This window comes from Thunnus thynnus, chromosome 13, assembly GCF_963924715.1.
Source record: "Thunnus thynnus chromosome 13, fThuThy2.1, whole genome shotgun sequence".
In the NCBI taxonomy this organism is placed as follows: Eukaryota; Metazoa; Chordata; class Actinopteri; order Scombriformes; family Scombridae; genus Thunnus; species Thunnus thynnus.
This window is the reverse complement of record NC_089529.1, coordinates 9,675,676-9,688,124: the sequence shown is the minus strand read 5'-3', so window position 1 is coordinate 9,688,124 and position 12,449 is coordinate 9,675,676. Positions and strand designations below refer to the sequence as shown.

The window sequence follows — 12,449 nt, the reverse complement described above, 5'->3', positions numbered from 1 at the left end:
GATGGGATATAAAAACGAAAAAGACAAGCATATAATAAAAAATATCACAATACACAGGAAAATGGCATGAGCTCAAGTTGAAGTAAGCACTCGACACGACGTGTGGTAAAACAAAACGCTCCCAGATGAATTAGGAGTGTTTGAGGACAGGGGTGTTGTATTTGCAGTGAGTTGGTTTTCCATTTTGGGAGAGAGGGGATCATGGTCTCCCCGGGACCCTCAAACCAACAAAGTGTGTCACCGGCTGGAGACGTGGCAGCGCCTCCGGTCATATGATTTTACTTCATACACGAACCCCACCCCGTTATTGCCCACCCTGGAAATGTGTTAATAACACAACGCTGAAATGACTGGTTTCATCCTCTACGAGATTTTAAAAACTCCTGCAAAATACCCCCCTGCACAACTCTGCACAAACACCAGACAGAGTATATAGTGGCGGTGACCACCCAAAACAGTGCCATTTTTAGACGTTTACTGCTGACGTTTACAGCGGCTTCAAATAGCTTCCGTTTCACTCTGGTAGTGATTGGACTGTTCTGTACTTACCCAGGGAGAGCGAACACATAGTGGTTGAACAAGTCCGACAATCCACACTTCAATGGAGGAACAGCCCAAAGATCGGGCACAAGACAGGCAATATCACCACCACGGAGAGGACAGAAACTCTATTCAACGTACAACCTGTCTAAACAATGATCAGAGCCACTTCCAGCGCCAGCATCAGGAAACGCAGACGAAGAAAACAGGTTGGGCCATCCGGGAAAAGTTAGCTAACGTTTGGCTAGCCTTAGTCAGCTAATGTCAACGAGCCGACTAGCCGTTTGCTAACTAATGTTATCTCCAGCGTGATTGAGGGCTTTATAGTGATTAATTCAAACTACATGCTGTTGCTCGTACTAATTTCAGTGGAGCTACAGCGGGTGAGCAGCTAACTGAGTAGGCCGACAGTTGGGGGGAGAAACCAGCCGTTAACTTAACGTTAGCCAGTCGGCTAGCTGACGCTGCGTGACAGTTGTCGCTGGTGGTGCTTTGACATATCGGGGATTGACCTTGTGCGCCGGTTTCACCAATTTTTCCTCTGCAAATGCAACTAAATCATTTTTTAAAACCGCCCGTAGTGTCATCGTGTGCTGCGAACGTACTAACTGTTACATGTGCATGGCTGTTTCGCCGCCAGTAGTTGCAGATGTGTGTAATTCATTTCAGCATGCTTGTGTCCAGTTCAGGAAAAACGAGCCGGCTCCCGAGCTGCCATTTCCTGTCGGCCATGTTACAACATCCCTGCGAGCTAATGCTATAGTTATATGGCTAGTTAGGGGTTTTTTTTGTACAGCCACGGTACTTTGTCGTCCATTTGCCTACTTGGGTTGCTGCTAGTGTGCGGTAGCTATCTTGTGGCACACCCAGCTACCGGTGCCAGGATGTGTTAACGCCTAACAAGCTGCTGGTTAGTTGACATTAGCTAACGCTAGCCATCCCCTGACAGGCCTGTTGCATGTTTTTCCAGTCAACATGAAGCCACGCAGCAACTAGATGGCCATTTGATAAAAAACATATTTTGCTGCGGCTGAACAGACACTGTAACCATCGTCGCTACGTTTGCTAGCAGCTGTAGTGACATGTTTGTTTGCTATGAAGTGAGAAACTGTCCCCGCTGTGTGCAGAAGCTTGTGTGAGTGTGTCTACAGACATGAGGGGCAGCACCATTGAATGGGAAGCCCCACGTTGACACAGCACTTCCCATGCCTCCATGCAATGCATAGACCTATTTATGGTTCACTGCCAGTCAAATGTATTTCACAAATGCTGCTGTGAACCATCCAACAAGGCTATTTAATGTCATATCAGATATTCTCAAGATAGTTAATCAGCCAACAGTCCAGCATGCATATGACAGTTGTGAATCATATCACATGTTTATAACCACCCACTCAGCTGATCCCAGAATGGAGATACTGTAGTTAGGGCAACACCATGAGCATAAACTAGCAGTAGCATAATATTTTCTCCTATGATTAGATACTTGTCCTGTCTGTCTCACTGTTTAGGATACAAGTTGATGGACAATATTAACTCACATTTGATAACTATGTTAACTATGAACAGAATAAATTGATTCCTTTCAAACTTGTTTTTGGGGTTTGCAAATGAAACAGCAGTTTAATTCTACGTGGATAGCAGAGACATTTTTAATGCTTGATGCGTCTTTATCGTTTTTCAGGCTCTATGACTTCATGGTCCTGCTTTGCTTATCATTGCATCATGGATACAATACCAAACCTTTTACATAGTACCCCAGAATATTTTATGTAAAATCCTTGGATAAATATATTTACCGTAGGGGGTAGGGAAGGGAAGGGAGGGGAGGGAAGGGAGGGGCATTGTTCTGGCAGTCGAAGCAGTGTTTCTATTATTGCAGTATAAACTGATTTTGTTTCCCCTTTCAGGCAATAAAAAAGTAAACATCAGTGAAGAGGAGGGGGAGAAGAATACACATCTGTCTGATACTGTTGGCATGTCGCATCCCCCCAACAGCAATAGTAACAGACACATAAGTAATACAAATGTGAAGCAGAAGTCGACGCAAAAGCTGTACACGACTGTTCCAAAAGTGAGCAGCAAAGGATTGGACCATAAGAAGAATATGGACCTTAAAAATGACAAGGAAAAGGCCTTGGATTTGAATAATCATGAGGGCCAGCCTTTGGATAAGAAAGACTCTGTGTTGCTTCAAAATGGCGTTGATTTTGGAAACTGTGGCTTAATTACAAATGGCTATTCTAGCAAGGACAATGATGGCAGTGGCTCCGAAGGTGGATATACTACTCCGAAGAAACGCAAGGCCAGATGTAACAACGTCAAGAACACTGATAATGTGATAAGAGAAAAGGAGACAGACATGCAGCAGGGCAACACTACACAGGAGCCTGGGGCTTTTAATCTTGAGACAACTGAGAAGGGAGTGACTTCCAGACTTGATGGCTTTAGAGCCGCCCATAAAGTCGAAGCTCAGTCAGCAGCTAGACGGGCTGTTGCCTCAGATGCTTCAGTGGGTGAATCTCAGAGGAAAAACTCTGATGGAAAAACAGTTGGCACCTTTGGTAAAAAGACTGAGGAAAGGCACAAAGCCAAGCTTTCCTCACCTTCAAAAGAGGACTCATGGACTTTGTTCAAGCCCCCTCCAGTATTTCCTGTGGACAATAGCAGTGCTAAAATTGTTCCCAAGATCAGTTATGCAAGTAAAGTAAAAGAGAACCTCAACAAAGTAGCTCAAGGTGGAGGTGAGGCACTGCCTCCACCAGTGAGACTGTCACAGGTCCCTATGTCTGCTATGAAAACTATCACCTCAGCTAGCTTTACTAATGGTCCTGTTTCTGGAAATGGAAACGGCTGCCCATCAGTGGGTACTTTCTTTGCTCCTGCTGCTAGTAGTATTCCACCAGCCCCACCTATCCCAAGTGGCGAGAATGTAGCATCACCTTTGGAAAGTAACTGTAGCTCTACAACCAGTCCTGTAGATGGAGAAGCATATGAGCTTAGAAAGTGTACTCTTTTAATTTACCCTTTAAATATGCAACCTGTGCTCCCTAGTGCTCGTCACCTTGACCCACCGGCTGCTCAGACAAATCAGAAAGCCTTGGTAGACATCTTCCAGAATCCGTGGGGGCTTTCCTTCATCAATGAGCCCAATTTGCGGCCAGAGGGAGGAAGTGGCCAGGTGCCCGCAGAGGACAAGACTACTGTGGTCACACCTCAAAGCGATAGTCAGGCTGTCGCAGCCAAGGCTGCCCAGCCCTGCTTTGAAGCTAGCCCGTCTTTCTTACAGCCAGGCACGTTGGCTCAAGACCCCGAGAAAAGGACTTGCGTCCCTTGCGATGCGTCTAATGCTTGTTCTCCTGCTTGTGTGATGAGTGAGGAGGAGGACAAGCTGCAGCCATGTGGCCAGGAAAAGACAAAAGCTGAGGCTAAGAGTGCAGGTTCTGCTGTGTCTGCCCCCAGTAAAGACAACGGTGCTAAGCCTGCACAGGGCCAGATAACCACAGTGTTGTTTGGCTCATCTAAAGAACAGGCCCACTCTAAAGACATTGGCAGAAGGTGTAGCTCGGGGTCCTTTGATGTTAAAGCTGCTGTCACTTATCACACTAAAGGTAACTTTGATTAATGATCTACTCAATTTATCAAATTATTTATATAACCGTTAAGCTCTGTCAAGTCTCCAGAGAGACCAATTGATGAAACAGTAAGTTCAAAAAATCTGCATTGCATTTCCTGAAAGTGTGTTTCATGATCTATGAATACTGAACTAACATGTTTTTTTTTCCCTCATCAGAAATGGAATTCATTTACAACTTGCAAAAACAAGGTAAACTAAAGTTGTTACTTTTTCTCTTTTTATTGTTATATACGGGTCACTTCACATGGTTCATAATGGTGGGAGATCCTCAGAGCCGGGCCAGCAGTCATATTCATAAATGTGCAGCACTAGTTCACAAGCACATCAGTGTTTTGGTCGTGATCCAAAAGGAATGCAGTTGTGGAGAAACAGAAGAGCTTTTTTGTTTGTTTCTCACTTCAATTAAATTAAAATGACTGAGTGTGACTTACTGCTAATGGATGGTCCTCTGGTGGTACAGTCATTAGCCCAATGATGTTTGGGGCTACATTCACTAAATATCCAACCACAAGCTAGTCACACGATACCCCAGGGCTGGGCGTGGTAAATACTCGTGCCAATCCCATAACTACTTTTGTCGATACGTGACCTTTTGTTTTTTGTTTTTTTCTTAAAGAAAAGAAGCCAAAGTTCTCAAACGTTATACGCTGTCTAAACTGGCAACATTTTGATTTAAATCAGAAACTATCTGATTCGAGATCTAGTAAAAAAAAGAATATTTTTCCATATTGAGGTTAATTACTACTATGGATACCATAATCTACTGTAAATTCTTGAGGCTAATAAATTTGCTAGTTTTTTAATGCATTATGTGCATCTATTTCAGTCACAAATATCTTTACGTCATTGAGACTGATATCGTGTTAAATAATCTAACCCTGTGCCTCCTGTTCTCTCCCTCTGCTCTAGATCCAAAAAGAGTAGTGGTTTATGATGTGACCAAGGATGGACCTGATCAGTGAGGTAGATGGTCTACAGTACTTACCTACTTCTCTTCTGGGTGCTGCGGTTATCTGCCTTGGAAATCATAAATCCTGTCGGATAGATAAAGTGACAACTGTGAAAACATTGATAGTTTAGCATGACAGATTTTCCTTGGAATCTCGGGTGGAATAACAGACTTCGTTGGGGGCATCAGACAAAAAAAAAAAAACACACTTACACATACACACACACACACACTCTGGAGGGATGTTAAAGGAGTGGATTGGTGCCTCTTCAATGTGATGAATGGACACTTGCAACTTTTGGGCTGTGACAGTCATTTCACGGCTCCGTAGGGATGATGTTCGGGAGTTCAACAAAAAGAAGGTGTCATAAACTGCACCTGCTAAGCCTTTATCCTGTTGAACTGTGGCAGCCGTCGGTCTAACTATGGGATGCCTCAGTCATTTTCTTTCTTCACGCATTCAAATGAGTTCATTGTAGATATGTTAGACGTTATACATACACATCTGTGTGCAAGCTTGAATTCATCGTGAACGAAAGGAGAACACACTTTTGAAAAGAATGCCTTGAAGTCGTGGAATAAAGATCTTCGGAGTCCTGTTAAACTGTAAGTTAAGTGGAAGCTCGTAGGTAAGGCCCCCCCCCCCCCCCCCCCCCCCCCCTCATCCAGGAAGGGAGAACCTTGTCTTAAATCCGTAGGGGCAAAATCAAGAGCCCAGAAATTAAATGCTTGTTGGTTTTTTTTTTTTTGTTTTTTTTCTTTTTATACTGTTTTTCGTCTGACCTAACGCGAGTGTTATCTGCACTGCAGTACGACCCCAGAGCACAGGTACAGAAGTGCCCAATTTGAAGGAAAGCCACGCCCCTTCATTACATAGTTTATTACAGGTGTGTGAAAGATATTAAAACCAGGTCTCCGTTAAATCTCAAAAAGCTTTTCATACATTTCATGTAGATTGTTATGAGGTCAGCACAGACTGTTCTTCAATTCAGATTCATTTACCTGCTAAAATATGAATCCTATGTTTAGGAGTAAACTGAGTGACTAACTGTAAAGCAAGACATGGCTTCCAATAAGGTCTTTGTGCTCTTTGTTCAAGCAGCAAGGCTCAAGATGTCCGTACAGATTATTTTGCCTGCATTTCTGTTGAAAGGAAAAAAAAAAAAAAGGTTCAATTCCTCTTGTCAAAGGAACGTGTGTTGCATTTTTACAACTTTGTTTTGTTTTGTTTTGTTTTCTGACTCAGCATTTTTTTTACTTTTCTGTCATATGGCATTTTATTTCTTGCATGTTTACTGGTGGAAAATGAATGAGTCAGACGTCACTGTTCATCGCCACACAAAGATAACAGAAACACAACAATCGCAATACTAATCTAGGGTCCCCGACTAGCCACTTTGTCAAACTGTGTTGAAATGTGAAGATGAGTTGTACTATTATGTTTGTGTTGTGGGTAACATTTTGCAAATCAGTGTGCAATAACACCGTGTGATCCATACAGTGTGTGAAATGGGTTATATGGAGCTACAGAAATCATCACCCAAGATGCTGGTGCGGCCTGCAGTTCATTTTGTTCGTTCACAAAAAAAAAAAAAAATGTTAAAGGTGTGTTTTTTTTTTTCCATTTGTTGCACAAACCCCTTTTTGCAAACTTTCACGTGGTTGGTGCAAAACAAGCTCACGGTGAAAGATCTAATTAAGTCTAGGGAGCCCAAATTTAGCTAACTGCTAACTGGCCAGCTGTGACATCACTTTCTTTACCATCTCCAAATCAGGATTGGTTTATTCAACATAACGAAGGAAACTCCGGGTTTCTTTTGTCTAGAAGATATGATTTGGTTAATGTGTGGATTAATAGCACTTTATGTAAACTAATTGCTTTTATCTTTTAATTACTAGAGAGATCTATATGTACTGACAAGAAATACTCCTTGAAAGAATGGCTCTGGGCTGTTACTTTTCAGAAAAAAAAAATAAGTTGATAAATACAGAATTATTAAATGTAACTCAGGTAGTGTTGATAAAGCCATGACTATGTTAAATATTGTTTTTTGCCAAACGGCCCCTGTCATGTTCTCAAATTGGAATTGAAGTCTTATTATAGAGTCTCATATGTTTGTGACTAAACACCAAATAATTAGTTTTGAGGAAACTGTTGTGGCATGCAAGGTGCTGTCATTGATCATTTTGGGCTCTAAACATATGACGTTTCCTGTTTATTATCACCCTCTTTTTAAAAAAAAAAACAAACAAAAAAAAAGCACATTGCTCCATGCGCTGTTTTCTCTGTAAGCTAGACTGTAACCTTCTTGCAATCTGTAAATGGTTCATTTTCTCCCTCATGTGTTCATAGTGAAGCACCTCTTGATTTATAATTTCTGAACGTCAGGTGGGGTAGCTACAATCCGGGCATGAGCTTTTCAAGTACACTTCTTTCCACTGTGTCCTGATTAGGCAGCGCTGCAGCGTGCACTTGTACGCAGAGAGGGAACGTCGTAACTGCAGCCGTGTTTTGTTTTTTGTTTTTTTCTTTTGTTCTTTTTTTTTTTTTTTAATTTTGTTTGTGTGTGTGTGTGTTTGTGTATACAAGTTGTCTTGACATTTTAACTTTCTGTGTCTAATCTCAGCTGTCTGGTATTTTTAAAATGCTTTGTTTTGGCTTCCATTGTGCATCATGTGACTGATGAGTGAATCATCAGATGCTGCCGTCTGAATGAGAACAGTTGTGCCGTATCTGGTCGATGAGGAAGCAAGGTCGTTTGAGGGGATGTTAGACTGACGGTGTGGGTGTGTGTGTATGTGTGGGTGTGTGTGTGTGTGTGTGTGTGTCAGAGCTTGTGGATATTGACATTTAATCCGGCATAAAGTTTCACAAAACTCTCAATTTAATTTCCTCCAATTGCCCATAATCCATAGACAAAGTGACATAATCAGGTTCCCATATGGTGAATGCCAAATCAAGGCTGAAAGTGTTATCAGCGGGCAGTGATGCATCTTTAGGCTTCTAAATGTAAAACAGGGTGATCAAAACGAGTAGTAAGAGATGTTACTGTAGTCTTACGATGAATACCTTTTTGTCTTTGTTTTTTTTTTTTTTTATTATTTTGTCTTGTATTATTAAGAGGATGGTCCTGGTACAGGGAAATGAGATCTATCCTCCTACCCCGAGGCTCCTCTTTCAAGCACTTAATACAGCAAAAGGCTATGTTGAATATGCATTTATAAAGAGTAAAACTATTAGCATTGTAGCCTGCAAACCAAAAACAGGTTCTTGAAGCTGAGTATATGGTAAATCAGTGATTGGGGAGGGGGGTAGGGAGGGGGGTAGGGAGGGGGAGGGGGGGGTTTGAGTGACTGACTCTCGGTGTGCTTCGCGTTGAGAAAGAAAAAAGCCTGATCATGTGGAGTTTATGTCTCCACCCCTCAGGATGTGCAATCACCTCAAGGATGCTGATGCAGGCTTCCAGGCTGCGAGTGACGAGTTCGGCCTCGTCGTTTTGTGGGTGTGTGTGTGTGCGTGTGTGTGTGTGTGTGTGTAGCGAGTTCTTCCTATTATATGCAAGTTCCTTGTATATTTCAACCCCCTCCCCCTGTTGTTTCATGTTCAGGTGCCTGTGTGAGAAAAAAAAACAAACTTTTACAGCAATTTTGATTGTTTAAAATCTGCTTCCAGCATATATCCGTGCCATTTTTGTTCTTTTTTTTTTTCTTTTTTTTTTTTTTTTGTAACATTTGCAATGCTGTTTAAGTTTTCTTACAGCTAATCCTAATTTCTTCTGTTTAAGTGACATGGACGCAGCTGAAAGCGACGAGCATTTTATGTTTTGTTTTGTTTTGGTTGTTTTTTTTTGTTTTGTTTTTTAGTAGGTTTTGAAATTTTCATTGGCTTGTGTAAAGACTTGTGTGACCTAAAGCCAAAATCAGTTTGAATGGGACGGATGACAACTGCTTGCTGGTTTATACTGATGGCAGTCCATTGTCAAGTTAATGTCTGAAGTAGCACATAATTAATTTGAACTGATTTAACAAATTAATATTTTAACATATGTTTTAAAAAAAAAAAAAAACGTTTTTATTTTTGTTTATGTTTTGAATTATAACCTAATTTATCCATAGATGCACAAGTAGGATGAGACTAAAAGGAATAAATGATACAGAGAATCACGATGTCTCCACTTTTTGAGTTATAGATGATTTAGTTATTGATTAAGGCTGATGTAGACCTATCCCCCCCCGCCCCCCAATGTTAATATATTTGAAGTTGCTCTTTTCCAGCAGATTTTATACAAATTACTTTAACGTGTTTCTTCAAATAGTTGTGATGGAGTAATGAGCATTGAAATACACTGCATCCAGAGTTCCTCTTAATATATTTTTTATTTGTAGTGTTGTTGATCATGTTGTGAGGGGGAGGGAGGTATTAACGTGCAGTTCAACAACTCTGAATCTGCTTTCGCCAAAGGTACACTACTCAGATATTCAGCTACTGAATGCAGACGCAAGGGGGGCAGGGGGATGTTGTTGTTGATGATGATGATGATGATGATGATGATGATGTCATAACCAGCTTCCTGACATCGCGCTGGGTTTGGAGGAGTTTCTAGTGAAGAGAAGTCACTACTGTAGCAGCTGAATGTCACGTTGAGCGTGTTATACGATGTGTGTGTGTGAGAGAGGAGAAATCTAAAAGATAAAACACCGAAAGTGCTGCTTCTTCATCCAGTAATCAATAGTCTGTAATGGGAAATGCTGGACTTGGTGTTTGTGGTCGACTTTAAAAAAAAAAAAAAAAAAACTGTCCCTCCTTTTAAACTGTCATTGCCTCTTGTGGAAATGTTTTAATTTAGGGGGCTATTTTTGTTTTTTTTGTTTTTTTTTTTGTTTTATCAATGACACCTGAGAGGTACAGTGTTTCTGATCCCACGCAAGGAGTCAAGTATAAACGGGCAACATGTGTCTTTGCAGGATTCTGTACCAACGGTCATGAAAAGAGGTGATGTGTTGTGCCGAGTCATCTTTGTTTTGTTTCTCTGTGTCATCTCAAATGGCTGTTGTGCTTGTTGATGCTTTTTTTTTTTTTTTTCTTCGTCTGCTCCTCCTTCTATCACTTTTACACCTCTTGCCCCCCCTAAAATATGAGGCAATAGTGTTTCTTTCTCAAATGTCTTACAGGTTGACATTTAAGTTTTTAAGTGAGCAGTCTGGTTATTTAATTTTTTGTTTTGAATTTAACAAGTGTCACATTACAATGTTCTTTTTTTTTTTCAAAGCATGATAATAACCCTCAAATTCCAAACAATGTAATAGATTCAATAAAAAAAAAAAAACCTCCAGTGTTCACAATTTTAGTTTCCATTAAAATGTCAAATTTTCATGAAGAATTCAGTGTTTTTTATGTGTCTCTGTTACTGATATTCCTGCTGTCTGATGTTGGTTGTGCTGGGAAAGTTGTCACATGCTTGCAGCACAGTGATCTCACCGATTCTCTTCATCTACCGACAGCGTGCTGGCAGCTGTGGCAAATCATCTTTATAACGTGTATTACTTCCAATAAGTGGAATAACATAAATCTCTTACATTCACACATTTAGCTCAGGGCAGAAATGAGCTGCAAGGCAGAAGGTGAACACTCGTTTTTCGTGTACACTTCTGTGCACCGTTAGCACCTTTTCCCAGATATACTGTCTGATAATGTAAGTATAATAAGTATTTAAGAACACAAAAATAACAAAGTCTTCAAGAAAAAAGCCTCAAGATCAAGTAATAAAGCAGGAGCCACCTTAAGACCTGCATCATGTTGGTTGATATTGTGCTTGAGCAGTGCATATTTCCAAATAGATTTTTCAATTAAGTTAGTACAAACCACTTTAGACATACATGCCTGGGGCTTTTTAGGGCTCTGGAGTTCTGGGGCCCTGGGGCAGTTACACTCATTGCCTGGTTGGTAATTCAGCCCTGACATTTATGATTATCAATGATAAATATGTAACAGTAGAATCTTAACTATGCAAAGAGGAGCTCGTGTTGCATACTAATTTCTTTAGTGTCTTCATTTTTAATTTGGCAGGAAGTGTGGTTTCAAAAGACATAATGTCAAACATAACCCAGATCATTCGTCGGGTCTCACTGAGGAAAATGTTTGGGTAGTGCTGGGCAGTAGTGGAAGAAGTATTCAGATCCTTTACTTAAGTAAAATCACCATTACAGCAATGTAAAATTACTCCATTACAAGTAAAAGTCCTGCATGAAAAGTCCCTCTTATGTAAAAGTAAATGAGTATTAGCAGCAAAATGTATTGCAGTAAAAGTAGCGGTTTGGTCCCTCTGACTGATATATTATTACATATGACATCATTAGATTATTAATACTGAAGCATCAGTGTGTGAGCAGCATGTTACTGTTGTAGCTGCTGGAGGTGGAGCTAGTTTCAACTACTTTATATACAGTTAGCTACATAGGGATCAGGCCCCTCCAAAGGGTCACCAGATAAATCTGAGGGGTCGTGAGATGATTAATGGGAGAGGAAAGAAGAAAAAACAAAGTTCTGATTCACTCATGTTTTTAGTTTTTGGACTGTGGACTGCGGTTTTTGCTTTGTTTTGTGACATTTTTAATATATAATTGTATCTCTTTTGAGGTTGAACAGTTAAAATGAAACCATGTGAGAAATTTAGAGGGAAAAATCATTTGGTGGAGCTGTTAACAACTCATAGACATCTGAAATGTGACCCCAACAAGCCAAAAAGGTTGTAAACCACTGGTTTCATCTTTAACAATGTATTGTATGTTAAAAGCTTGTTAATTATCCATTGTGTCAAATTTTCATTATTCATGTACAGAAAGTACAATATTTCCCTCTGAAATGTAGTGGAGTGGACATATAAGGTAGCATAAAATGAAAATACTCAAGTAAAGTACAAGTACCTGAAAATTGTACTTAACTTGAGTAAACGTACTTAATTACTTTCCACCACTGGTGGTGAGATTTCATTGCTTTGGCATTTTATGATCATCTAGAATAAACAACACTAAACTCAAATCAGATTTAGCCCATAAATGCAGCTTCTCTGGAAAAAAAAAAAGTTACTCAACTAATCAAAAAGTCATAAATAATGTTTTTGGTCACAAACAGCAACAAAAATTACACTTCAGACCGCACACATCTGTTTACTGGCAGTCCTCTCTGCTTTTGACAGCATATGTTAGAAGATGTTCCCGCTCAGTGATGGATGTGTTCATAGTCACTTTGTGTTCAGACAGGCTGCTGGAGCAAGGACAGCATTAGTAAAAAGCCATGTGGTCGTAGTGAGCTCAGCTTGATCA

General features: G+C 40.5%; 1 protein-coding gene across 1 annotated transcript; it reads left to right on the top strand.

The window, feature by feature from the left end:
- The first annotated feature begins 299 nt into the window (after positions 1 to 299).
- nufip2 (nuclear FMR1 interacting protein 2) lies at positions 300 to 10,498 on the top strand. The gene is made up of 4 exons (XM_067607681.1): positions 300 to 749; positions 2,451 to 4,151; positions 4,334 to 4,366; positions 5,087 to 10,498. Exons 1-4 carry the CDS (start codon positions 602 to 604, stop codon positions 5,137 to 5,139), a joined length of 1,935 nt encoding a protein of 644 aa, XP_067463782.1. The 5' UTR covers positions 300 to 601; the 3' UTR covers positions 5,140 to 10,498.
- The last annotated feature ends 1,951 nt before the right edge of the window (positions 10,499 to 12,449 follow it).

Bases quoted from the DNA above. Each gene is read 5' to 3' on its own strand.
- nufip2 (XM_067607681.1), top strand. From the start codon at position 602: ATGGAGGAACAGCCCAAAGATCGGGCACAAGACAGGCAATATCACCAC. The intron at 750-2,450 runs GTTGGGCCATCC...TTCCCCTTTCAG, and splicing joins AACGCAGACGAAGAAAACAG to GCAATAAAAAAGTAAACATC. The intron at 4,152-4,333 runs GTAACTTTGATT...TTCCCTCATCAG, and splicing joins TGTCACTTATCACACTAAAG to AAATGGAATTCATTTACAAC.